Source organism: Vanacampus margaritifer, chromosome 19, assembly GCF_051991255.1.
Source record: "Vanacampus margaritifer isolate UIUO_Vmar chromosome 19, RoL_Vmar_1.0, whole genome shotgun sequence".
Taxonomy (NCBI): domain Eukaryota; kingdom Metazoa; phylum Chordata; class Actinopteri; order Syngnathiformes; family Syngnathidae; genus Vanacampus; species Vanacampus margaritifer.
In genome coordinates this window covers 13,328,123-13,356,120 of record NC_135450.1, presented here as the reverse complement: position 1 = coordinate 13,356,120, position 27,998 = coordinate 13,328,123, and the positions used below count along the sequence as shown (strand labels likewise).

General features: G+C 41.2%; 1 protein-coding gene across 2 annotated transcripts in view; it reads left to right on the top strand.

The window, feature by feature from the left end:
• sipa1l1 (signal-induced proliferation-associated 1 like 1) overlaps nucleotides 1–27,998 on the top strand; it is a 57,133-nt gene that overhangs the window by 12,462 nt on the left and 16,673 nt on the right. For both annotated transcript variants that reach the window (XM_077553018.1, XM_077553017.1), the window contains 8 exons: nucleotides 12,881–14,390; nucleotides 14,484–14,706; nucleotides 14,855–14,985; nucleotides 17,197–17,385; nucleotides 17,638–17,812; nucleotides 19,394–19,497; nucleotides 20,239–20,396; nucleotides 25,287–25,866. In XM_077553018.1, coding sequence (XP_077409144.1) covers nucleotides 13,002–14,390; nucleotides 14,484–14,706; nucleotides 14,855–14,985; nucleotides 17,197–17,385; nucleotides 17,638–17,812; nucleotides 19,394–19,497; nucleotides 20,239–20,396; nucleotides 25,287–25,866 — 2,949 coding nt within the window. In that variant the 5' untranslated portion in view covers nucleotides 12,881–13,001. The remainder of the gene's footprint in view (nucleotides 1–12,880; nucleotides 14,391–14,483; nucleotides 14,707–14,854; nucleotides 14,986–17,196; nucleotides 17,386–17,637; nucleotides 17,813–19,393; nucleotides 19,498–20,238; nucleotides 20,397–25,286; nucleotides 25,867–27,998) is intronic.

Sequence of the window (27,998 nt, the reverse complement as noted above, 5' to 3'; positions counted from 1 at the left end):
AGAGATTACATGCCTCCTTTTTTGGTACTTAGTATAGTTCATTTTGTGCCTGCCTTATTTATTATTGGCCTTTAATTCTTTGCCCCTTTACTTTAAACATATGCTCAAGACATCTGAAGGAAAAAGTTGATCATTGTCTGGAAAGTTCTATCCTTTCACTATTTTCAGTTCTTCCATTTCACTCTTGCAACCCAACCAAAAGTCCGACCATCCGTCCACTTTCTATATCGCTCGTCCCTGTTCAGGCTCACGGGTACCTTGAGCCTTTCCCGACAGACTTTTGGCTCCACCCTGGACCAGTCGGCAGTCGGTCGCAGTTCACTAGAGAAAGACAATCACTGACACGTTCACACCACCGCTGAACGGGATCTGACCCAAAGTCAGGCAAATGCACCACGACACCATCAGCAACTGGTGCGCAAGTCCCTTTGTTTGGTAACTGAGAAAATACAAGTGGATTATGCAGTATTATTAGTTTGGAAAAAACGGGTCCATTTTTGTTTAGTTTGCTGATTTGAAAGACCTCGAGATAAGAAGGTTTTTCCAGCCAGCTTTTGTAATGACTGGACTTTTAGTGCCGAGTGGCGTCCTCAAAGCAGAAAGAGACTCCAAAGCCAAATTCTCCAAAAGTATTTTCAGTAGCTGACAATGGAGAGAAAATGTTCCCCTGCATTTTGTGTCCTGCCAAACATCTGGACACTGTTTTTATGACCTGCAACTTGAGCTGGAGCTCGACTTGACTCTGAATGCATTCTGCCTCATTGCATGATTTGTATTGTCAAAGACGTCTACCAGAAGCCTTGCCAAAGGAGCGCATACTTTTTAATCAAAAAATATGGCATCTAAGGTACATCTACTCAAATAACTTGCGCTGATATGAGCTGTATTACAGAAAAAACTGCTTTTGTTTTCCAAACATTTTGGAGCGTAGCGTGGGCGAATAACCTATTTTCAGTTGGTCATGGTAGGGGAGCAAACGGATAAAGATGGTAACCCCACCAGATCCAGCAAAGTGTGGAAGCTGCTACTTGCTCTGTAATATGCATTACTGCCATTTAAGGACTGGAATGGACCAATCCAAAAACTGAAATGAATACAGAGACCAAGGCCTTTACTTAGTGACTTGTCTGCTTTTGTAGATATTTGACATTGGTTTTCAATTAAATTGTACACATGTTGTCAACTTCCATGTGGAAGAAGTTCTCAAATTATTGATCACAAACTATTAATTTAAATTGAAAGCTTCATTGTAAGAAAGAACAGATGTTTTCGATTTTCTTTTATTACATTTGAAACAAAGGAGGTTAAACATCAAATGCTTAACTTTTGAAGACACAAGCAATTGATCTTGAGATTTTCGAGTATATACATTCTTATGCGAATCCAAATTATGGCCTTCCACGCTCTGACCCGCTTTGCTCTTGTCTGCCTTGCCATGTTTTTTTTTTTTGTCTGCTCTCCAAACCTCCAAATTCAGTTTTGTGTCGTCTGCCAGCCCTCATTAAAGTCTTACCATTTCCTTGCTTTGATGCCGACTCTTGCGGTTGAAAAGCGAAGCTGCCTTAATCAGGATTCTTTATACATACCTGTTGCTTTTTTTTTTTTTTTTTTTTTTTCCCAGGCTCGAATGACCATCCAAGTTCAAAGCTACATATTGTTAGCCGTCTAGCTTTATAGACAGTAGACTGTTGGCAATAGGGATGGGAGTACATTTTTTTTGCTCAATTAAGGTTTAAAAGTTTGAAATTAAACAGTCACGACTAGCAAGTATCAGACTAGTGGCTTTGTGTAGTTAGATTATCGTTTTTTTAATGCAAATGTGTTGGGCTCAGGTTTATTTGCTTTTACAAGGGGTTTGTTTAGCAAGTATTAGCAAAACATTCATCAGAAAAAGACAAAACGGCTTGGATTTGTACTTTTATTAACCGGGTCATTCTGGACAGTGGTCCAACACGTACTGCCAATGTGTGTGTGGGTGTGTGTGTGTGTGTTTTCAGAGCAGCCGTGTGTCTGTGTTCCAAATTTGCATAGAGTTGGAGGTTTCCCCATGACTGGCATGAATGGACCATTAGCAAGCCTCATTAGGCCTAATGCCAGAATGCAGAAACGGCCAAGGCAGAGTTGCAGTCGGTCGCCTTGGTAGACAGTGGTGCAGCCTGGATCAGGTGCAAAAAAAGATGTGCAGGTGTTGGGGAAGATAACACAACTTCATCTGGTACACCTCACGCATCACCCCTTGAGATCCAGAACAAAGTGCCTTATTGAAATATAAATGTGCAGTTTTGATTGAGGTGGGTTAGAGATGTAGTTATTATCTGAGTTTTCTTTGGCGTAATAGAAATTCACATTGTACAACCTCAGGAGCGTTCGACGGAGACGAGATTTCACAGGAATTGTTACAAGGGCCCGAACCCCTTTCAAGATAGTAGTCGAATGACGGACCAGCAATTTTTTTGTAAATTCCCCACCTCTGGTGAGCATGACAGAACTTTTACAGCAAAATCTTGGGACTAAGTTTTGGGTTACCTTTTTGCGTGGACATGCACAATTATTTTGCCAGTACTTCACTCATTATATTTAATTATATACAGCATCTTATGGCTAAATCTTAAAGGGATACTTAACTCTTTGACTGCCAGACGTTTTCAGAAAAGGGATGCCGTGGGTGCCAGCCGATTTAAGCATTTTGACTGATCTTTCAAGGTCCACAGAAAATTATGTGTTTGGACTATGGAAACACACATACTACCAAATGAAAGATTGGACTCTCATCTTTCATCAGAAAAAAAATGTTTGTTTCTACCTTATTCCGTTTTTCAGTAATCAACAATAGAAAATGGTTAGTTTCACCTCTGTTTTGAAACAAACGTCTTTTAACGTCTTTGGCACTCCTCCATAGGATTTTACTAAACGTTATTTAACGTTTTTGGCAGTCAAAGAGTTAACATTATTTTTCATGAACACTGAATACCCTTAAAAATAAATTTTCCCACTTGCTGTTGACTGAAGATGAGGAAGTAGGTAACGACCTATCACGGCTCAGTTTGCTGACCAAACCCAGAAAACAGGTGAGCCATGATTGGTCGTTATCTACTTCCTCAGCACAGGCAATGTCATCTTCAGTTGATAGCAAGTGGAAAAATGTGTTTTTAAATTTTATACAAAAAATAATGTAGTTATCAAATTCATTCTGGATAAAAATGCTCACTTTTAACTGCTGAAAACATGAACATTCCTCTGTTATAAAGTTACGTAATTGCTAAGGTAGGGCTGGGGGGGGGAAAAGACGGCTAACTGGATTATGTCGACCACAAAAATGACCATAATCGATTCTAAAAAGATTTGTTATTGATAGCTCTACGCTTATGCCCTTATGTGATTTTTCCCTCCTGATTCATAGAATTGTGATAGACAAAGCACCGCTTTCCCAGCCTTTTGTGTGCTTTTGGATCAATTGTTATTGGTGTAATTTTTCTGAAAAGGGAGGCTGTCCTTGTCCATGAGATGTGAAAACAGCATGTTTTGTTCCGATCAATGCTCTCCTTCACCCTCAAAAGTATTTATTCTCCTCCCTGCTTTCTATTCTCTTATCTCTCACCTCCTCCTCCAGCCAGCAATGCTGCTCTACTCTCCTCCCACGCTCTCGTCCACACATAGAAACAGACATTACTCTTTTGGTACTAGTTGGTGAGAGGTGTGAGAGACATGGATGATGGCAAGTGGAGAAAGCAGGCAATGGCACGGCAGGGAGGAAGACGGATCGTAATATTAATAATGGAGAAAAGGGACACACAGAGATTTGGTTGAAAGATGTGAAAAAGTCATTGAGACTTGAAAATTGGAGTTCTCAAATCAGTGGTTCTTAACCTGGGTTTGGTGAACCAGTCTTCAAATCCAGGTCCAGAAAGTAAAAACCCTGTCACAGTTTGGCTTTAGCCCCTAGTGCTAGCTAGCTAGCTAGCTAGCGCAATAGCAGGTAAACGAGCACCATGTCAGTTAGCTAGGAAGCTAGCAAACTAGCATCTGAGGCTAAAGCCAAACTGTGGCAGGGTTTTTACTTTCTGGACCTGGATTTGGCACTTCTGGGTGAGGCAGAGGTGGGCATCGAGGGCCGGAGTCCTGCAGGTTTTGCATGTTGCCCTTTTCCAACACAGCTGATATATGATCAGCTCATCAGCAAGCTCTGCTTAAGCCTGATAACAATCCTGTTGATTGGAATCAGCTTGTGTTGGAAGTGAGAAACCTCCAAAACCTGCAGGACTTCGGCCCTCGAGGACCGAGATTGCCCACTTCTGGGGTGAGGGCTCCATTGATTGGCGTATCTGTGCTGCACGGTATTTGGTGCGCCCATTAGTCGACTTGTGGCTGTTATTGTAATGCCTTCATACTGCTATAACAAGCAAAAAAAAAAAGAAAGTGGACACTGGACAGTAGTGCAATATGAATTCACATGTATAACTGGACATATGGTGTTCCACAGGGTTCAATTGCGGAGCCTTTGCTGTTTTCATTGTATCTGCTTTCCCCACAGTGGTGTGCATAGGAAGGTTAAAAACTATTGCTCTAAATGAAGACCTGTATGCATATTAGTCTGGCCACAAATGTTCATAGAAAACTAATCTGATTCCATGAGGTAATGTGGCGATGCGGATGTGCCGTCTGCCTCCCTGTCAAATGTTATGGCCCCCAAGTAAGTGAGGCATGTCCTTGAAAAGTCACTTAGAGTGCAGGCTAAGATGTGTTTGTGTGCAGCGCCACTGCTCGCAGGGCTTTTTAGCATTATTACTTTGCTGCTTCGGCGACCGTGCCGCACGGAGAGATAGATGGTTGAAAAAGGGCCTAAGGGTAGTTGACTTGATGGACGGACAACTCGCCTCTTGCATCTATGTCGCCCGTTCCCACGTGCTGTCTCACTCCTCTCCTCCCACATGCTCTCATATTGAGTGAGGAATCAATCATGCTCCCCCCCCGCCATTATCTCCCCCTATCTCTATCTGCCACTCTCTCTCTCTCTTTCTCTCTCTCTCTCTCTCTCTCTCCGCCACCTCATTCTGGCCCATTCGTTATCAATCGAATGCTCTTCGCTGTAGGCACAAATGAGCGTGTGCCTCTCCAGTCCCGCTGCAATCATAGCACATCCTACTCGAGTTTTCAATGGCATATCTTATCCGACTCATCCTTTTTCCCGCTATAATTGGGCAAAAGTGCCAGGCTTACCTGTCAGCTTGGCGCCCCATTTCAAATACGGTTTATTCTATAGACATGCGTCTGATATGACGATGAACTTTTTGCAAACGTATCCAGGATTAATTACAAATTGAGTTCATCCCAGTGACCCAAAATTAGTCAAACAAAATCATATATTACCATAACATTGATTTAATGCACAAAAAAAAAATAATGAACATTCGGGGTACCATGATCGGCCACCCTCCCTACGCCATGACGTGGATGTATTCTGTAAATTCAACTGACTCACTTTCATTTTTTACAGGCAACATATAATAATTCCATGTTTCAATAATAAGAATAATAGTTCCAATAAGAATATTATCATGTTCAAGCATTCATTCATTGTCAGTCACTTAGGCTGGAGGTGGTGAGCAAATAAGGGTGGAGGTGACCGCCTCTGAATTTTGTACACAGGAAAAACCCTAACATTGAAGGCCAGTATATTTTAAGCCTGTAACGATACACGTATAAAAACTGAACTAAAAAATGATGCCATTATATTTGGATATTATAATAATATAATACATATCATTAGAGTTGGAAGTAATCGATTATCAAATTAATCAACAACTATTTTAATACTCGAGTTACCGTTTACAGCCATTGTTTTGGCCAAATACTCTGATTTTAACTTCTCAACTCTGATTTCTGATTTACTTTTGTGTCTAATCTAAATTAGACATTTGCAAACATCTGGTTTTACTTTGGAAAATAATGACTGAAACAATGAATGAATAATTTTCAAAAACGTTGGTGAGTTCAATATCAATCCGTCTCAAGTGATACGTCTTAAATGTTAAGTTATTTCAAAAAAATAATAATAATAATACCAAATAAACAATTGGGAATTTTTTCATATACTTAAATACAAAATAAAATTTTACCTGATTAATCAAAGGAATAATCAATAAAAATATTTGATAGTGACAAGTTGATAACCCTAACTATAATATTACATTATACTAGACAAAGTGCAATTTCTGTAGAAATTGCGTGGGAACGCTGAAAAGCGGATTGCTATTAGCTGAATGCTAACATTTTAATGCATGTGCTAATGAAGTAAATTGAAAAATAAATTACTTAAGTACTAAAATGTGGTCCAAGTGGGGCTTCAACATTCCCAGAATTATGTTAGTTCATTTAGGGGCGCAACTAAGGATTATTTTAACAGTTCATGTTGAGGATTTTTGTCGATTATTAGATGAAATATTCCAAAACAGGAAATTATTTCAAAACGCGCAACCATATGATTCAGTTACTGGTTTACTCATGTCAGCAAATAGGCGAAAAATCTTGATCATTGTTTTCCAACGCAAAAGGAGAATATTTTTCTCTACTTGAATATTGAGCGTGACAGGCTCCCCAAATTCTATGTGCGACCTCCCGAACACTTCCTGAAGCCTAAGCAGGAAGTGTCTCGAGATGCGTTTCCTGTTGGAATGTGCGACAGCTCCCCCGGCTGTCGAGCAGTCAGGAAGGAACACCGTTTTACATATTTGATGACATCAGTTGCGGCAACCTCCTCGAATAAACTTTTACTTTTCACCCCCGCACTTGTGTGTCGCGTAGCCCCCTTGCAAAAGTATTGGAACAGCGAGGGCAATCGCTTTGTTTTCGCTGTGTACCGGAGATATTTGGGTTCCAGATGAAACGATGACTATGAGACAAAAGTTCAGAATTGCACTTTTTGCAAGTAGTTCTTATCTTATTTATTCCACACCCAGTGATCTGCTCCTTATCATTTTTGCACTGCACTGCGAAGTGTGTGCTACTTCCAGTCCGACACACTCCTCTCCCCTCTGCAGCGCTGTTCCAACTCGCATTCCCACGCAGAATGTGCCAGTTCGCTCTTGTTATGTGGTAATCCAACTCAGAATAAATAATTCTGCTATTCTTTCCGTGCCTAAATTTTTTAAAATTCACGTAGACCTTATTACTTTGTAGATCCCCCGAAGTCCGTCTTCTCGTGTTCCCTATCTCGTGTTCTCTGCAGCGTCTCAGTGTTAATTACACCAAAGCTCCTTTTCTCTTATTATTCACCACTCAATACTGCTATTTCTGTCATCCTCGGTGCCATGCCTGATTTAGCTGTTAGCAGCGAGGGTCCGCATTGGCTGTTGGGATGACGGGAGGTGTGCATGCGTGGGGGGGGGCGCATGTACTGGATCCCGACGCAACAACAAACTGGCGTCACCTGATTGGCACAGATTAGAGGGCTCTTTTGCTGTCTTGTGTGGAGGAGGCTCATCAGCTTCATCGCTGCGGTTACAGCGCAGCCGACTGAATGCGTTTTATGGCTTTCCTTCTTCTGATTGTCATTTCTAATGGACGATTTTGTTCAATCCGATCCAAAAAAAAAAAACGGGAGAAACTAACGATAACACAAAGAACTGCAATCCGAATGAGATGTCAAAATGTGATTTTAGTGTCTGAAAGGAACAACGAAAGAAGCTGTAATGTTGTGTACTATTATTAGCCGCTTTTCGAGCTGCTGTTTTTGATCAAACCTGAGTTGGATGACGCCATTTTTTTTCCCATTCTGTGGCCTTCAAATACTAAGTGGCACTTACCTTTGGGTTCACGCCTCTCGAAATGCACCCCTGCTTTTTCCCTCTTTATCATCGCTGTCATCATCAATGTATGGCAGGCAGCGAGAAAAAAAAAAATAGAAGTGTTTAGCGCTTTCAGTAAGTCACATTTTTGACCAGAAAATGACTTGTTTTGCTCCATATTAAATGTTTATTTTGGGGAGAATTTTATTTCCCACCCAATGCATTTCAGTGGATGTTTTTTTTATATGTAATAAAAAAAAATTTTTTTAATATATGTATTGGTCAGAGGATTAGGGCCGGTGAAAAGGGGGGGGGAAAGGATTCTGACTTTATTCTCAGAATTCTGACTTTGTAACGTAGAGCTATGAATTGTGGGTGGGGGAGTCAGAAAGTCTTTAGTCAGAATTCTTTGATTAAAGTCAGAATTCTCACTTTGAAGTCAGAATTCTCAGTTTAAATTCTGAGAATTAACTCTTTGACTGCCAAAAACGTTAAATAACGTTTGGTAAAATCCTATGGAGGAGTGCCAAAGACGTTAAAAGACGTTTGTTTCAAAACAGAGGTGAAACTAACCATTTTCTATTGTTGATTACTGAAAAACGGAATAAGGTAGAAACAAACTTTTTTTTTTCTGATGAAAGATGAGAGTCCAATCTTTCATTTGGTAGTATGTGTGTTTCCATATTCCAAACACATAATTTTCTGTGGACCTTGAAAGATCAGTCAAAATGCTTAAATCGCCTGGCACCCATGGCATCCCTTTTCTGAAAACGTCTGGCAGTCAAAGAGTTAAGTCAGAATCCTGCCAACCTTTTTTTTTTTCTCACTTCACTGGCCCTAATCCTCTTCCGCAATCTTCTGATCGGATCGTTTTTTTTTTTTTAATCTTCGCTGATCGGCTACAAAATCCTGATCGTCTTAAAGTCTAGTTATATACAGTAATATTTGCCGTCATGATATCAACAGTTTGAGCCATTTCAATTTCAAAACGTCTCAAGGGCAGGACACATTTTATATGGGTGACTTCATAATTTTCCATCATGACGGACAGTCGACACTTTTCAAGTATCTCATCGTTTGTCAAATCTTCCCAATTTCCCTCATTCCCCACCGTGAAACGTGGGAAGTCAACGTTAGCCAATACTTTGGCAATTTCACACTTGAAAGGAAAGACAACAACAGCTGCTTCCAGAAGGCCCTCCTTTAGATTTCGTTTAGCCGTACAGACCCGAGCCCACGTCACACATCTGAGCTCCGCAGGAAGCGGTCGGAAAATAGCACATTTATCTTTCCACACAATTACACTTTCACTTTGAAACGCTTTGAGCCGAAACTCCGTCACTCGGGTCGTCTGCTGCTTTGCGCTTTTCAAAGAGAATAATGTTTGATTTATTTTCCGCCCTTCCTTATCTTCCTTCATTTCCTCCCCCTGCATTGAGACAAGCTGAGATGAAACCCTGTGTGGGTTTTAAGTGGCTGTAGCTTTAATAGCACAACGTAACTGTTTCCATTTGACGTGAGGTGGTCGGAATATTTGCATTTTTATTTTTTTTTTTCAGTTGGAGGTGAGTGAATTTAAAAAACAATTCAGCTTCACGCCAGACATGACTTTGTCTTTTGTCTTTATTAGTATGCCAACAAAACAGTCAGTGACAGTCTTGCAGTTAAAGACAATACTTGTCTAGACTAAAATTGACTCACCACCTAGTGTGGGAATATCTTTTTTGGTGAAACAGGTGTATAACTGTTGAAGGTTAAGCAGAATGAAAGAAACACGCTCGACACCGTGCGATACGTTCTTGTTCACTGTTGAATCATTCTTCATTTGTTCTTTCATAATCCGAAATTGCCACTTGCACTTAAGCATTTATTTCTACTTGTCTCATTTCACTCATGAGCTTTTTCTCATTTTTCAAACCAAACATTCACAAAGTTTTATACCGACCCCACTGACGAAGCCCTTTGCGTGACTTCAAATCCTTTCAAATTTCAATTGCGGTTGACTGCTCGCCCTCACGAGCTCTTTTGTTTTTCATGTTTCCTGTCATTGTTTCCTGCCAAGCAGTCAGCCGGTGCACGTTTCGTAATCGTCAGGTGTTTGTGAATCATCGCTCTCGATGCGGCGATGCAAAATACTGGCACAACCTTGGATGGCGGCCAAAAAAAACAACATAAGGATGCATAAGGAATGATATCACTGTAATGTAATGACAGGAACAAGACCCTAGTGACATAATACACATGAGTTTGAGTATTGTTTATAGTAGGGTTTGATGATAACAGCCTTGAAAAATGTTTAACAACTTCCCATCAATAATAAAAAAAATAAATCAGTTTGGGATTTATATATAACCAAACTTTCACTGAACATAACATACATGTTTCCTTTCTTTTCTTTGGTCCTTCCTCGGGTCTCCTGACGGCCTCACGACTCTGGCTGGAAGTGTTCGGTTGAGGTGAACCGTATGGGATTTTTTAAAATAGGTTTTAGGTGAACTAATGAATACGCGCACGCACACACGCACCCAGATACAATTTAAAAAAGAAAAAAAAAGAGAGCAATGAAAAAATCGGTAAAATTACCGAATGAACGATACTGAGCTCTCCAGAAAAAAAAACATACATGTTTAAAAAAAAAAAAAAAAAAAAAAGCAGCTAAGTGGAGAAAAAGTTAAGATTTTTATAATTTTTTTTAAATTCAGGGGAACTGGAATTAATCTCGCATATGCCTCAATTAGTCAAACATTGACATTGTACCGCCTTCTGCTGTCAACTGAACTTGATGTCAAAGTGCCCGCAGGCTCACGCCACGGCTCACCTGTTTCCAAATAGCCTAATTGGAGAAATGCACGCCCCTATTAATAATGTTTGGTGTGTACAACACCGCACATGACATTTCACATGTGGACTGATCAACTCAGGAGATGATTTCAATATATTTGAAGTCTTTGGAATTCATATTATCCGGGTCTCTAACCTGAAAGGCTTATTTAGCATATCAAATGCTTCGACTCATCTCCCCTCTCAGGCACTTTACATTCACCAACACTGCAAAAAACGGGAAGTACTTACCTTTGAGATCGTAGCTACCAGCTTCAAACACGCTTTTATGCCAAACCTCTGTTGAAACAGACACCTCTGAACAGCCCCAACTGAGAATTTGAGGAGATACTTGTGCCTAATACTGATATTGTAATCTTTTGTTACTTCTGGTGTTGTTGGCTCAGTCAAATGTTTTTCTTTTGTCAGGTGTTTACCATTAACTCTTTGACTGCCAGACGTTTTCAAAAACGGGTTGTCCCCAGTGCCAGCAGAATTAAGCATTTTGACTGATCTTTCAAGGTCCACAGAAAATGTTGTGTTTGGACTATGGAAACACACATACTACCAAATGAAAGATTGGACTCTCATCTTTCATCAGAAAAAAAGTTTGTTTTTACCTTATTCCGTTTTTCAGTAATCAACAATAGAAAATGGTTAGTTTCACCTCTGTTTTGAAACAAACGTCTTTTAACGTCTTTGGCACTCCCCCATAGGATTTTACTAAACGTTATTTAACGTTTTTGGCACTCAAAGAGTTAATGGACCAAAAAAAAAAAAACTGCACCTAAAAGCTAAAAATGTGTAAAATTTGTAGAGTTTGACTAAAGTTGGTGGTGAAAAATATGCTTAATAGTTCAAACAATTTTATATCACGTGAGCGGTCAGTTCACCTCAGTAGGCTGTGTTGTCTACTGTTGTGGATTATGTACCTTTTTGTTATGATGACTAAAGTTGGCAAAAACTACAATAGTACAACTAATTTGTGAGCAAAAGTCTAGCTTCTGATAAGCAATGTTTAGCGCAGATATATATATATTTTTTTTTACATAGGTTATTCTGTGATCAAACTGTCAGCCAGTACCTTTTTTGTATGTTTACCTTTTTTTGTGTTACAACACTTGTGACTGATGTTGTGTTTTTGAGTCCCATCTGCTTGCAATGATTGACAATTACCGCAGTTAGTTGCTGTATGCGTGTCACTTGTGATCAGATGATGATTTTGCATTACTTACATTGTAGTCGGCTGGTCACAATCTTAATGCAGTTTTTGAAGTCAACCAAATGGAAGTTTGTATAAAACTCAATGGCTTCTGATCAAATCTGTTGCACAATGTGGTGTGATCTACATTGAAAGACCTACAACCTTTTTTTTCCCTTCAATCTATTTTAACACGGTCACCTGCGTTACAGTACACAGGGATGTGATTTTTCCGCTAATTCGCGGAATTCCGCTTTTTTTATCCCCCCCCCCAAAAAAAAAATTCGATTTTTTATTTTTTTATTTTTTTTTAGTAGTTCATTGTGTATGCACATGACTCCGACAGATAACATCTTCTGCTATAACAAAGACATTTGTGGTATGCTCTAATATGAGTTACTTTTCATTTGGTCATGATACAATTATTTGTTCATGAAATTTGAACTCTTCAACATTATTTATGTGTTAACTTAGTAATCACATTAGTTAGATATGATGATATTCTCAGTGATAGTTTTTAAAAGCAGACAGTCCAATGTTTTTGAATGTGACTGATTTTGAGTTGACTAAAACTGCCATTTTATATGGGATAGTTCAATATACATTGAAAATTTATGCTGTTGTTTTGTCTATTTCTTTGTCATGTGAGTGCATTGAAAGTACTTAAAAACACGGAAAACCCATGAGCTCCGTGGGGCTTCGTCCCCCGTGTCCCCCCACCAGGGCACTGCCCTGGACCTAGCTGGGTGCCAGCGGCCCCCAGACCCCCGGCTAAATTTTCAGATAATTTCACTTTGGTCAAATCACATCCCTGAGTACATTCTCCTCAAAGCAAAGTCAGTGGAAATAAGACATAAATTGACGTGCTCTTTCTTTCATAAAAAAACTGCACTTTGTTAATCAATATTTTATGAGGCCCTGCGTTGTGTTGAAGAGAAGTGCAGCACTATTTTGTGAGCAGACATTCTCATGTTAGACCTTGTTTTAATGTCATGACCGCTCACATGCTCAGATGACTATCGATTGTCTGAAGGGCTGACTAAAAGAAACTACAAGGTTTTCTTTCTCTTTTCAGGACCAAATGTGTCTGCAAGGGTCATCACTTCTGTGTGTGGACATTATGTTAAACCCAATCTAAATTCGGCAAGACCCCTGTACCACCTCAACCCTCCCACCCCCTGAACCCCGACGTCATCATGACCAGCCTCAAGCGTTCCCAGACAGAGCGCTCTGTCGGGGGCTCGGTGCCAGCTACCGATGAGTTCTACACTCGCCGTTTGCGTCTGCCCAACGGAGGGGCGCCGCCGCCCCGCAGCGAGAGCGCGCACATTTCATCCTCCTCCAACACTGGCACCAACCCCGGAGTGCCCAAGATGGGGGTTCGGGCTCGAGTGGCCGACTGGCCCCCGAGAAAAGACGGGGGAGGAGGAGGTGTCTGGCATATCACCGTGGAAACGGACTCGCCAAGCTCCACCACTACCAGCTCCTCTGGATCAGGAAGTGGAGATCGAGAAAGACTTGTGGGAAGTGGCGGGAGCATTGGCGGCGCGGGAGGGCTCGTCTCGGCCGTCACAGCCCACAGTAATTTGTCAGCCAAGCTGGGCCATCTCATCAGCCCCCAAGACTCGTCCATGCTCCGCAATATCCAAAACACGCTGAAGAACAAGATGCAAATGAAGGGAAAGGACAACCGTTTTTTGTCACCCGATGGCTATCTCGGGTCACCCCGTAAGGGTATGAGACGCATTCGCCAGCGGAGTAACAGCGACATAACAATAAGTGAACTGGACGTCGATGGAAACGAGGGCTGGTCTTTCTCCGGGTGGACCCCCATGCACCGAGAGTACGGCAGCACTTCATCCATCGATAAACACGGGGTCTCGGGGGAGAGTTTTTTTGATATGCTCAAAGGATACCAATCGTCTGAGGCCCCCGATCAACGAAGTCCTGCGCCAGAACGGTTAACCGAGCTGCTCACTGTTGCACCCGTCAAACAGACGGCCCTGGATTTGCCCGATGGCTCCTTGGGACCTGCCAGAGGTAGTCCCGCCAGTCGTCTGAAAGAACGAGAGAAGCACTTGAAAAGGAGGTCAAAGTCCGAGACGGGCGGCGAGTCAATATTCCGCAAATTGCGCAGCGTGAAGGTAGAGGGCGACACTTCAAGAGCCGGGTCAGATGCGGAAGATGGAGGCAAAGGGGATGAGGGTTTACCCCCTCCTAAACCTTGGATGTGCCAAAAAGGCTTTTCCCATTTCGATATCAACTCCTTACTCTTTGACCTCAATGAGGTCATCCAAAGCCGGCATTCGGGAGCCAAACGCAAGAACACCACGACGGGCGCCTCGGCCGCCGCCGCCGCTTCCGCTTCGGCCACGTCGTCCCTCTCCTCCAGTCAGAGCGTAGTGTACGGCTCACCCTGTGGCTCACAAGAGGAACTGAGCAAGGAGGGGGGGCTAGGAGGACACGGGACCAACCCGGCCTTGGACCCGGGCGACGACAAGAGCAATGACCTCGTGCTCTGCTGCCCGTGTTTCAGGAATGAGATTGGCGGAGAGGGGGAGAGAAACATCGCTCCGGCCAAACAGGTAAGTTTGGCGCAAGCTTCTGGTCATCCAAGAGACGCGTGTGACAATTTGATTGAGGATGCTTCACATTTCTTTGTCTTGACACATTTTTAGCAGGGCAGCATTGGCAGTGGCGGGAGCTCAAGCAATTCTAGTAGTAGTCCAGAAGAAGGACCGTTGGAGGCCACCCTCACAAGTCATTTTACCAATGCCGGTGTCGCGGTCCTGGAGGCCATGAAAGATGGCCCGAGTCAACATGCTGACCGCTCCAAAAGATATATTGTGGAACATGTTGACCTCGGAGCCTATTACTATCGGAAGTACTTTTACCTACGAGGTAAGCAAGATGTCACAGCTTAGTTTAGCCTACATTTACTCTACATTTACTTACGTTTGCCTGATGGCCATTCTTTTACTCGTCACATGGTTGCAATTAATCTAAAAAATTCCAAATCATTAATTATTTATGCTCCTGTCTTTCCTAGAACACTGGAACTACTTGGGGGTGGACGAGAACTTAGGCCCGGTGGCGGTGAGTCTCAGGAGGGAGAAGCTGGAGGAGCACAAGGAGCATGGACAGCAGTACAACTACAGGGTCATTTTTAGAACCAGTGAGGTAAATTGAGATGACTCTTTTACACTCTTTTGTGTCCATTTTGTCTCTTCATTTTTTCTTAACTCATTCACTCCCAGCCATTTTCACTGAAGCAATCCCCTTCGCTCCTAGCTGTTTTACTGGATTTTGACTGATTTTGCAAGGTCCACAGAATATAAGTTCTATTGCTATAAAAACATGGAACCTACCAAAAGAAAGATTGGAGTCTCTTCTTTCATCAGAGAAAAAAGTATATTTGTATCCGTTTCCAATTTTGCAGCAATTAGCATTAGCAGGGATGTGATTTTTCCGCTAATTCGCGGAATTCCGCTTTTTTTATCTCCAAAAATAAACATTTTAAATTTCCGCCTTTTTTTTTTTTTTTGTAGTTCATTGTGTATGCACATGACTCCGACAGATAACATCTTCTGCTATAACAAAGACATTTGTGGTATGCTCTAATATGAGTTACTTTTCATTTGGTCATGATACAATTATTTGTTCATGAAATTTGAACTCTTCAACATTATTTATGTGTTAACTTAGTAATCACATTAGTTAGATATGATGATATTCTCAGTGATAGTTTTTAAAAGCAAAGGCAGTCCAATGTTTTTGAATGTGACTGATTTTGAGTTGACTAAAACTGCCATTTTATATGGGATAGTTCAATATACATTGAAAATTTATGCTGTTGTTTTGTCTATTTCTTTGTCATGTGAGTGCATTGAAAGGGGAAGCCCCCCTTTGTCCCCCCACCAGGGCACTGCCTTGGACCTAGCTGGGTGCCGGCGGCCCCCAGACCCCCGGCTAAATTTTCAGATAATTTCACTTTGGTCAAATCACATCCCTGCATTAGAATATAGCTAAGTTTCATCATTTTTCACAAAACGGTTGAAAACACCTGACTGATCTCTTATACTCTGCCGCCACCTGCTGGCCATTTTTTTGTAATAACTACCTTTGCTTTAAGCGACCATGTCAGAAGCTGTATAAAAGCCTTCTGTATGCTGTAGCATAAAAAAAAAACATTGGGAGTGAAGGACAAAGTATTTAAAAAAACATATTTATATGTTTTTGGGTTTGAATGAGTTAAAAGTAATTATTACAAGCAATATCTTGTGAGACCTGCCGTCAACCTTCGGTCTACTATACATTCCTCAAGACCCTCGATCAAACACTTTCTACTACCTGATGCTACTTCATAGTAATATGTGTGCGTTTGATCGTCCATCCTGTAGCTTGCAGCAAGAGGTGTAGTGCCCTCCTGTAGACACCATACTAGGTGCCAGAGATCTTGTTCCCATCCCCTGCGATGAACACCCACCCACCCACCATATTTTCTTCAGCCTTCATCTGTGAAGGACTGAGCTGTGCCATTTCACAGCCGAACAAGACAAAAATAGTCGCCAAAGGTATTTGTGTAGAAAAGGGAAAAAGCCTTGCGTTCATTTCGAAGCACGCTCTGACTAATAGCCCTGCGAGTCTCCAAGGATGACGCACGATCCGTGCATGCATGTTCTCTCTCGTTGCTTGCCTCTTGTCTCTCTAATTGCTATTTTCAGTGCTGGGAGCTGGGTAGGTATAGATATACTTGTGTGTGTGTGTGGGAGTGAGTGAGTGAGATGCATCGAAGCTGAAGGGAGAGGAGGTCCCGTGTCCATTGTAGGGGAAGTATTGTCCTTTCTTCAGTTAGAGTGCTTCTCTTCTTAAAACCCAAAACTTCTAAAAAAAAGTTCAAATGGACAAATAATGTCTGTCTTGAGTCATATTTCTGTTCAAAAACTGTTCTGTTTTAGTTTAAATAAACATTAATACTGTCCGGCCCACAACCTAAAGTGTGGTTTGAATTTTAGCCCTAGTGCGATTAGCGTTTGACAACCCTGGCTTAAAAGAACTAGATGTCAAATTAAACATCAAAAATCTGATACAGCATTTAATTTTTATTTTATTTTTTAAATTCATCTCAATGGTGAGCTATTTTTAGAACCAGCCTGCGGGCTACTCATGTGGATCTTGGTAGTTGGCTGGCACCATGTTGGTGACCCCTGCTCTGTCATACACTCATTCATGCACATTCCAAACACTGATGGCATTGTGGGAGGGTTCAGTGTCCTACGTTACGAAAATGTTCACCTGAGCCTAGACTGCTATATGCCTCTAAATTATTATTATTATTATTATTATTTTTGCACCTTATGGATTTACCATGACTTGTTTTGTTGTGTCCAGTTAAACACCCTGCGTGGCTCCATCATAGAAGACGCAGTGCCTTCCACGTCGAAACACGGTTTAGCAAGAGGCCTGCCTCTCAAAGAGGTATTGGAGTATCTGGTGCCCGAGCTGAATGTTCACTGCCTGCGCCTGGCGCTCAACACGCCCAAGGTCACCGAGCAGCTGATGAAGCTGGACGAACAGGGGGTAAAGAGAAATACAAGGCTTTTGCAATCCCAAAAAAAATCACCTCGGCGTCTTGTTAAACGTGTCCCTGGTATATTTGTAGTCACATCCTTAAAAAAAAAACAAAAAAAAAAACACACGCACAAGCACAACCTTTGATGGCAATCCTAACTGATGCAATCATTAAAAGTCGAAGCCTGAAAATGTCATGTTGACACGTTTCATTTTCTCATAAATGGCACCGCAATCACGAATATATTCTTCCCGACACAGCTGAGTTTCCAACGGAAAGTGGGAGTGATGTACTGCATGTCAGGCCAGAGCAGCGAGGAAGAAATGTACAACAACGAATCAGCCGGTCCAGCGTTGGAGGAGTTTCTTCATCTTCTTGGGGAGCGGGTTCGACTCAAAGGCTTTTCCAAGTATCGGGCCCAGCTGGACGCCAAAAGTATGTCATGTAAAAAATGAATAGCCACTTTCACACCGACTACATTTACATGCAGTCGATATTCTGATTCACCCATTTACATGCTTGAGTGGACAGAGTTACTCCCGTATACACATCCCCATCTATTACGCAAATATAATAATAACAGGGATGTGATTTTTTCGCTAATTCGCGGAATTCCGTTTTTTTTATCTCCAAAAATAAAAATTTAAAATTTCCGATTTCATCTCTACAGCATTCCATTTTAGTGTTTTTCCGTAACTGAAATGAAACGGATCTTGTGATTGGCTGAAGTGAAACGGATCTTGCGATTGGCTGAAGTCTCCGTGTTGACCAATAAACGCGCTTGTTATAAAGGCATAGGAGTATGCCATTGTTCATTTCTCACACGTTTTTGCCGGGTGTTTAAAGAAAGATGTCCGTGATCGAACGCAAAGAATGCTCCGCGAGTTAAGGAAATTGACAAGATCGTAAGAAACAAGTTTCGATGGGACTGGTTAGAGAAGGATATATCTACAAATGTTGGAAAGAAGACTGTGACGAATTTGTTCAGTGACTTTATTCGGAAGATCGATCGTGCCGGGAAAGTGCTTTGCATCTGGTGCCATGATACCATTGACTATGGTGGGAGAGGTTTCAAAGCTCTTGAAAGTCACGCAAAGAGCAAAAAACACGTGAAAGAACTCCAGTCAAGAACAACAAATTATTCCATCGCTGGAAGTTTCGGTGCCCAAACGCAAAACTCCAAAACTTTACGGCCTCCATCCCTTATTGACATCACAATCGGAAGCGGTAATAGAGAGACGTGACCCACCCCAACAACCTTTACCAGTTGCTGATAGAGTTGTGAATTTTGAGGTAGGTGGTAAACTTTTCAAATTAATTTGACAGTTTTCCCCTTTTTTTTTCGAAAATATTATAACGTAATAATGATCATGTTTGCACTTTTCAGGTTTCAATATGTCGATATGCGGCCCCCAGACCCCCGGCTAAATTTTCAGATAATTTCACTTTGGTCAAATCACATCCCTGTAATAATTACACACTTAATAGTGCCAATCACACTGACCTATATACACACATTGTGCCATTTTTTGTCGTAGAGACAGAAAATACTGTGAAAGCGGAGAAATCATTCTAGTCAAGTTACGCTTGTTTGGTGAGTGGCGACGTTAAGATGGCCGCCATACACACAATTAGCTCCTCCAGACCAAGATGACTTGCAAATACAATGCAACTAACCCGTATCCTCTAGTAAATCAATTACAACCATACAAATCACATGATTTATTCAATAGCTTGTTAGATGACTATTTTGTTCTCTGAGCAGAACTTCTACCTATGATGGAGGCGGATATTAGCATTTGGTGGCCACTTCACTCCGCAATTCATCATCTCCATTGTTGTTATTATTGTAACAATAAATCGCTTCAAGGAAAATGCAAATTAACTAACTCTACAAAGTTGTTTTTTAATGGAACTACTTCTGTAATAGCTTGCACTTGTGTCTAATTTGCTTTTTTGTATTCCCGTTTTGTGGAGAATGATGGGCAATTTCACACTCAATTGTGTTCCTTTCAGCTGACTCAACTGGCACTCACTCCTTGTATACCACTCACAAGGATTATGAGATCATGTTCCACGTGTCAACCATGCTTCCTTATACGCCCAACAACAAACAGCAAGTAAGTATGACCTGCTGATACCTTGACGTTTTTATCCCCCCCCCCCCACATCAAAGCCACAAATTAAGAACAGTACTGTTTGGGATTTACAGAGATGTGATTTTTCCGCTAATTCGCGGAATTCCGCTTTTTTTTATCTCCCCAAAAAAAAAAAAAATCAGTTTTTTTATTTTATTTATTTTATTTTTTTTAGTAGTTCATTGTGTATGCACATGACTCCGACAGATAACATCTTCTGCTATAACAAAGACATTTGTGGTATGCTCTAATATGAGTTACTTTTCATTTGGTCATGATACAATTATTTGTTCATGAAATTTGAACTCTTCAACATTATTTATGTGTTAACTTAGTAATCACATTAGTTAGATATGATGATATTCTCAGTGATAGTTTTTAAAAGCAAAGGCAGTCCAATGTTTTTGAATGTGACTGATTTTGAGTTGACTAAAACTGCCATTTTATATGGGATAGTTCAATATACATTGAAAATTTATGCTGTTGTTTTGTCTATTTCTTTGTCATGTGAGTGCATTGAAAGTACTTAAAAACACGGAAAACCCATGAGCTCCGGGGGGCTTCGCCCCCCTTGTCCCCCAACCAGGGCACTGCCCTGGACCTAGCTGGGTGCCAGCAGCCCCCAGACCCCCGGCTAAATTTTCAGATAATTTCACTTTGGTCAAATCACATCCCTGGATTTACTCAATCATATCAATAATTCTTGTTCTCGAACATTTCTAGCTACTGCGGAAGCGCCACATTGGGAATGACATCGTCACCATCGTATTCCAGGAACCCGGAGCGCTGCCCTTCACTCCCAAAAACATCCGTTCGCACTTCCAACACGTCTTCGTGGTGGTCCGGGCACACAACCCTTGTTCTGACAATACCGCTTACAGGTGAGATTATCCAAATCCATATCTTAAGTTAATTGACTTTACTTTAATGAGTGTGTGATTGGATTATGGGAAACTAGACAGTTGCGGTTTCTGGAGACAAATGGGGGTGGAAGGCTGAAATGCTGAATGAAAAAATATTTACGTGGTATGATTTTGAATGATGTGGGATGATATTGAAAGATATAAAATGATTGTGTTTTTGAATGTGGATTTTTTTTGTATATTATTTTTTGGGCCAGTGAGTTTTTGGCAAGTTGAAAAATCGTTCCCAAGTTGAATTGAATAAAATTAATGGTTTACATTTCAAATAGGAACAATTTAATGTTGCATGTGACATTGGAATGAATAATAAATAACTATTGAGGGAAACTTGACCCCCATTGGAATGAATAGGGATTTTTTTGGTGAAAATTTTTGGGAAAAGCCATGAGTACATGGAATGAGAAAAATACAAGCCCCTGTGGCGTGAATATTTGGAATATGTTGAAATTTGAAAGATGTGACTTGGATGAATTATGTGGAAGAAGATGCATGTCAAAAAAGTGCGAGGAACAAAAATACGAATAACATGACTGGGGGGGAAAAATGGCCTTAACCACAGATAATAATTTAAACTGTCATTTATAAAACAAGTTGAACTGAATGATTTATACCTACTGGATGTTTTCACTTTTTTCCATACACCTGAAAACAATATTGTTCCCATCTTTTCTCTGATAAAGTTTTGTAATTTCATCATAGCAAGCCTGTTCGGCATCACTACACATTATGATACATCCCCACATCGACAAAGATGTGGAATATGAAATATAATGTGCCTGCCTGGAGTAATTTTTTAAGACATAATGAACATCCTGCCGTGAAGGGTAAAATATTCTTTGGTTATTCCTTTTCATGTCTTATCTATTTTAATCCCATAGTCCTCTTTTGACCATCTTTTAATGGGGGTTTTAATTGCTGTCTGAGCGCATTGTGTTAGCTCTTAATTGTACCCCATGGGGGCTACTTGGTTGCTTAGCAACAACACACGCATGCATACACACGAATGAAGGAGCTATATAGCAAGTCAGAAAAATGCTGAGTGAATGCTGTTCACACAAGCCTTCTGTGATCCACCAATAATGGGAAATTTAATTGCTCGAAGTGCAAATGTAACTTATTGAGGATGAAGAAACGAGTTCCAAACATAGCCGAGCGTGCACACGCACACCGCGCCCCGTGTTCCAGCCTCCTACTGCAATTTGGTATTGACATGTTCCGTCTTTTGCCCTGGCGCAGTAGGCAGCAGGTTGGTGGGTATTGGAAGTGTGCAACTACCCACACACGCTACAAATGTCTAAAAGCTCAAATCACTGAAACCACAGGAGTGTGGATTCTCTGATCTGGTCATGGCCAAACCTGCTTCCTCAATGACCTCGCAAGCGTAGCAATTTATGCTACCGCATTCTTGTCCTTCTCGCTGAAGTTAATAACTCATGCCGGCCTGTCTTCTCATTATGGTTTTAGCCGCACGCTTTGCCTCCCCCCTTCGCTGACCGGCGTGAGTCACGGGTCTTCGGTTGACTGACTCACAGGTGTTGGGAGTACAAGTGCTTTTAGTGATGGTTGTATTAAGGATGAAGAGGAATAACCAAAAAGGCCACATTTTGTATGTACTATTTGTGCAGCCTGCTTGCAACCACTTTTGTCTGTCCTACTTGAATGCGCCCCTTGTGATTCATTTGTTATGTGTTTTATTGAACACGTGGCCAATTGTCACTTTGCGGTTAGGCTGCCACTGTTCAAATAATGTAATACTTTTCTTCTAGTTGAATAAGAAATGGGAACCTCAATAATCCTTTGCCACAATGAAAAATAAATGTTGTGGCCACTAAGTGGCTGTAATTACAATTACCATGACTTCTGTGACACCCATGAAAAGCGGAAATTTACCATGGGAAAGTACAGGGTGTCCATAAAGTCTCTTTACCATTTAAAAAAAAATGTATTAAAAATGCAATTGATTAGATATTTTATTCAGATTTGTTCTATTGTATTCAGTGTGACGTTAAGCAAAGGATTACTGATGCCATTGCCACAATTGATGAGGCTATGCTACAGCGAACATGGCGAGAAATCGAGTACCGTCTTGATGTGCTTTGTGCAACTAATGGTGCCCATGTAGAAGTGTATTAAAAAAAAAAAAAACTTTAATAAACGCTGGATACAATAGAACAAATCTAAATAAAATATCTAATCAATTGCATTTTTAATATTTTTTTTAAATGGTAAAGAGACTTTATGGACACCCTGTATTTCTGGATGCAGAGCAAAAAGTTGTTAAAGTGTTATAATAGATTTGTTTTTCATTCTAGCAATTTTTTTTTTTTAATGCTTTGTTTTAGTTTTGTTTTAGCCCCTGATGATCTTCCTAGTAAACAATCTAACATCCAGCTCCATGTTTACTACTGATTCACTATTTGCTATCTACATTGAGTCCTTCCTGGTCTCCGCCTCTACTGGTCACAGACGGAGAGAAAAAGGTAGCTAGTGAGCGGTCGTTTGTATAATTGAATGCCACAGTTTCTCCGTTGAGAACAGGGGTGTCTCAAGGTTTATTTAGAAACATGTGGGTGACTTATTAGCTATAGTTGCTTATTAGACAAAGTGATTCATGATGTCAACATGTGTGCCGACGATTGTCAGCAGGGAAGTGTGTGTGTGGGATGACTGCTTTCGGAGTCCTGCCCGTGCCACCTGGCAATTATTACCTTTGAGTGACTCTGTAATTGAAACCATTTTGGTCTCAAAAGAGATTGAGACGGGTAATGAATGACCTCCGGATACTGTTAATCCCTTTGTCATTTAGAAAGAACGTTCCAGGATGATGCAAGTTGTTTGCTTAAATCAAAAGTGAGGTCTGCTACATTCTGCCGTCTATTTCGGTATGTCGTTCTTCGCACCCTAGTGTTATTTCCCGCTGCATTTTTTTCCTCTCACTCTAGATATTCTCTGACCATGTTGTTAGAGATTTGGAAGTGCAGAGCGTCTCCGTTCATTCTTCTCTCTTTCCTCCCGATGTCTGCTCAACCGAGTTCCAGACATACCAGACAGGAAAAACATCCTGAGAAGGCAATTTAAAGGGCCTCCCTCTTATTGAGAGTCGAGAGGGCTTATGGCAAGCAGTTAGAACACGGGCTTGAAGTGCAGCTCAACTTTTTGTCAAATGGATACTATCGTTTATTTTACTTTCTTCACCTTCGTACGCAAAATGGGTTCGGGTTAGATTACACTCTGGTAACCAATTCAGTGGTTCTTAACCTTGTTGGCGGTACTGAACCCTGGCAAAATGAAAATAAGAAGTTTTTTTTCCCCCCTTCAAATTCAAGACATAGGTGTAAGATTTCTCAGGGGCAGCAGATACAATGACAACAGCAGAGGCTCTAGAATTGAACCCTGTGGAACGCCATGTGTTCTGTTATACATGTAAATTCACATTGCACATCTTCTTCCGACCACTTTGTTTTTTTACGCAAAATAATTAGTATGAAGGGAAAATAATTAGTATGAAGGGATCATATAATAATAATAATAAAGTAATACAGACGCTCCCCACCTTCCGAACGAGTTACGTTCCGGACGATCGTTCGTAAGGTGAATTTGTTCGTAAGTTGCTTCAGTGCTATATTTTGTATTATAATTTATGTTTAAAGCCTATATAAGTATATTGAAGGTTTATATAAGTATGTTTAAGGCTTGTACAAGTAACCTGCATTGGTTTGTACTGAAAAAAACTTTTAATAAAATGGAGAGAATACGTACAGTACTGTACTGTACTACGTATGTTAGAGAGAGAGAGCGAGAGACACACACAGTATGTACATGTACGTAATAAGATAAATAAAATGAAGTTTAACTTACTTTTGGAAGATGTACTCGATGCTTAAGGATTTGATGGAGGAGGAAGAGGAGGATTTTATATCATGAGAGGTTCTTCGTCGTCGCTGGAATGGGCTTCAAAAGTTACTTCCTCCTCCGTAACTTCAATGTAGGAAGAAGTTGAGGGTCGCGGAGAAGAAGATGAGGGTTGATGAGTATCTTCCTTGGAGGATTTACTAGAAACTGGCCGAAAGAAGCGATCGAACTACGATTGCACAGTTTTCTTCTTTTTTTCATGATAAATGATGCGGTAGCACTGTATGGCATCATTCAATTGATTTGCAACCTTTGTGCAACGTTCAATATTTGGGTCTTGCTGCTCGAAGAGTGCGATGGCTTTATCTATGAGCGACAGGCGTTTCTTCTTCTTCCTCCTCCTCGACACGTTGCTGAGCCTCCAATGCTGGGTGAGCTCTCACAGCGCCAAGCGTCGGTATTAGCGGCGGAAAGAAGCACTACAGCACTCGGAAAAAGGTGCGCAATAAAAAAATCTAACTTACAGCATCTCTTTCCGAACATTTTTTGACATGCGCGCAGACATGTTCGTATGTACCGTTGTTCGTAACTCAAATGTTCGTAAGTAGGGGAGCGTCTGTACATGTAAATTCACATTGCACATCTTCTTCCGACCACTTTCTTTTTTTACGCAAAATAATTAGTATGAAGGGAAAATAATTAGTATGAAGGGATCATATAATAATAATAAAGTAATAAATAAATAAATAATAAATAAATCAAATGAGGTACCATCACAATAGCCACAGGTTTGACGACTGAACGCACCAAATTTCCTGCAACACAGATAGGCCAAGCAATGTAGCGTGTTCATCTGCAACCAATGATGGATGAATCTCATGTACCTTAACTTTTTGATATTAGAGCGCCTTTTATGTTGTAGTACAGTTCTCTATCATTGCAGAATGGATAATAAATAATAATCTTGTTCCGTTCTCTCCCTCCTCCCTTTTATAGCGTGGCTGTCACCCGTTCTAAAGACATGCCTTCATTCGGACCCCCTATCCCAGAGGGCGTGACCTTCCCCAAGTCCTCTGTGTTCCGGGACTTCCTGCTGGCCAAGGTCATCAATGCGGAGAACGCTGCCCACAAGTCTCACAAGTTCCGCGCCATGGCCACGCGAACGCGCCAGGAGTACCTGCGCGACCTGGCCGAGCGACACACCACCAGCACGCCCATCGACCCGTCGGGGAAGTTCCCCTTCATCTCACTGGCCCACAAAAAGAAGGAGAAGAGCCGGCCGTACGCGGGAGCCGAGATGCGCAGCCTCGGGGCCATCTCCTGGCTCGTCCATGCGGAAGATCCCGGCACCGGCGGAGAGATCGATGCGCTTCTCGCCATCTCCAATGATTTTTTCATACTGTTGGACCAGGATGTCAAAGCTGTGGTTTTCAACTGTGCCACCAAAGATGTGATCGGCTGGACGCTGAGCAGCCCGGCGTCGTTACGGATTTTCTACGAGCGCGGAGAAAGTGTGTCGCTAAGGAGTGTCAGTAATAACACGGAGGATTTCAAAGAGGTGCTCAAACGTCTGGAGGTGAGGACTCACACTTAATGAAAATCTAAAAGCTGGTTTTTGTTTCGATCTGCTTTGTTAGCGAATCAGAAAAGCCTCTGGCCCATACATGACTACTTCTTCTCATTCTTCTTCTACTACGACTATTTCTTTTACTAGTCTTTCTACTTCTACCTCATCTACTACTTGCACTACTACTTTTAATATTTCTTGTCATTCTATTTCCTCTTGTACTACTACTTCTGTTTTGGTGATTGGCAAATACTTTTGGTGCGTTACTGCTATCTTCTTCAGCAAGCTATAAAGAAAGTGGCCGCTAGCAGTCATTCTTCTTCTCCTCCTTTTTCCGCGTATATACAAGTCACACCTGAGTAGAAGTCGTAGGGCCATCCAAAAAAAAGTTAAGGTAGCGCTTCACTACCCTGTTTAATAGTTCTCATTAGCAGTTTACAAAATGGGTGCTTGACAGATTTGTCACCCAAAAAATACTTTCTCAAACCAAGCTCGTCCTCTTTAATATAAACCACATTCCAGTAAGAAATGACACAAATGTGCTGCACATCCTACAGTCAAATGCTATTTATATAGCTGGAGCAGTTATCACCACACCAAGCACACGCCCCGTGGTGGGAAGCGCAAGCCAGGTCAAGGTTGACTGCTCCAAACAGTACTGTGGCGTGCTGCACTGAACTGAACTGTACGGCTTGAGGGAAGACTGCTTAAAAGAAGTGGTCGTCATTTTTTAATAGTTAGCATTGTTAACATTTTGCTATTTCATTTTATATTTTTAACTGTTTTGAATTTAGTTATAGCTGTGTAGATGTAGATATAACTATGTTAACTCAATATAGCTTGATGAGTAATGCTTTTGTCCTCTTTGTTAGCTGTTGTCTTTTCCCAGAAATGAGAAAGTTAATAAGTTTCTTTTATTTATCTAAGAAGTCTAGTTTCTGTTCGTTAGAAATCCGGTTTTTGAAAGTTCAAGGACGTGCTAGCATACTGGGAGAAAGTAATCCGATTTTTGTACTTGAAGGGAGGGGAGAGGCGTTTTCCTGGGAATCACTGTTTTTTTCTAATAAAAGTCCAGTGTCTGAAAGAGACGACACACATTTGGACAGAAACACGGCTTGGTGAAATTCCTTTGTGTCATCAGAAACTTTCTGATTTAAAAACCTGGCAAGGACCCTCTTCACGAGATCTCAACTCTGATTTATTTGAACACGCAAAAGAACAGGTAATCTAACAGTATGTACTAGGGATGAGCGTAGCAATCAAATTGAACACTCAATGGCCCACTCAAACAGCCTGTCTACTACTATTGCTGCTTTTTTTGTTTGTTTGTTTTGCGACAATGATGGGGAATTTGTCTCCTGATTGCACTTTTAGCCATCTTGCATCTCACCGGTCTTAGTGAGGGAGTTTCAGAAACACCTCTGGACAACGCGCTCCTAATGACTCGTACACCTACACGTACAGAGAAGCCATTCTAGCTGTTCAGAAGCTGTTGCCATGGAAACTGGTTGGGGGGCGGGGGGGAGAAAGTGTTGTCTTGTATAATTCCCAGTTCTTTAGAACACATTAATTTCCCTATCGTCTTACTACCCACACACACACGCACTTATACAGTGCTATTTGATTTAGCGCTAACAAGTGTATCGCTTTTATGTCCCATTTTGTGCATTTGGTGTTCATCTTGAATCATTTAGGCTGCCCTGGAGCAAGAGGGATGGCTAGCGAAAGTGGCCTTGGGCCACCCACTCCACTGGAGCTTTTTATTCTTGTCTTTTTTCGTAATGGTTTGACAGAATGTCTTATAAGAATTAGTTTGGATACAATCAATTTGAACTGATGAATAATTGTGCTGGTTCAGATACTGTTGTGCTAATAATGTGTTATAATTCAGCATGACCTTCACACATTAAAGAGGATAGTTTCGACAAGATTTAACCTTCAACTATCACCGACCATAATCAATAATGTATTAAGGTCAAACTGTGAAATATGTAATGAGGCAATTTGTAACTATTGATGTGTAGAACTGAATGAGTGCGAGGAGTGAAATGGATGCTGGGGGATGGATTTTCTTGCACGCAAGCGCCAACCGCAGTGGGGGCGATCAAAAGAAAGCACACGTGTGGGTGAGCCGGAAAAAG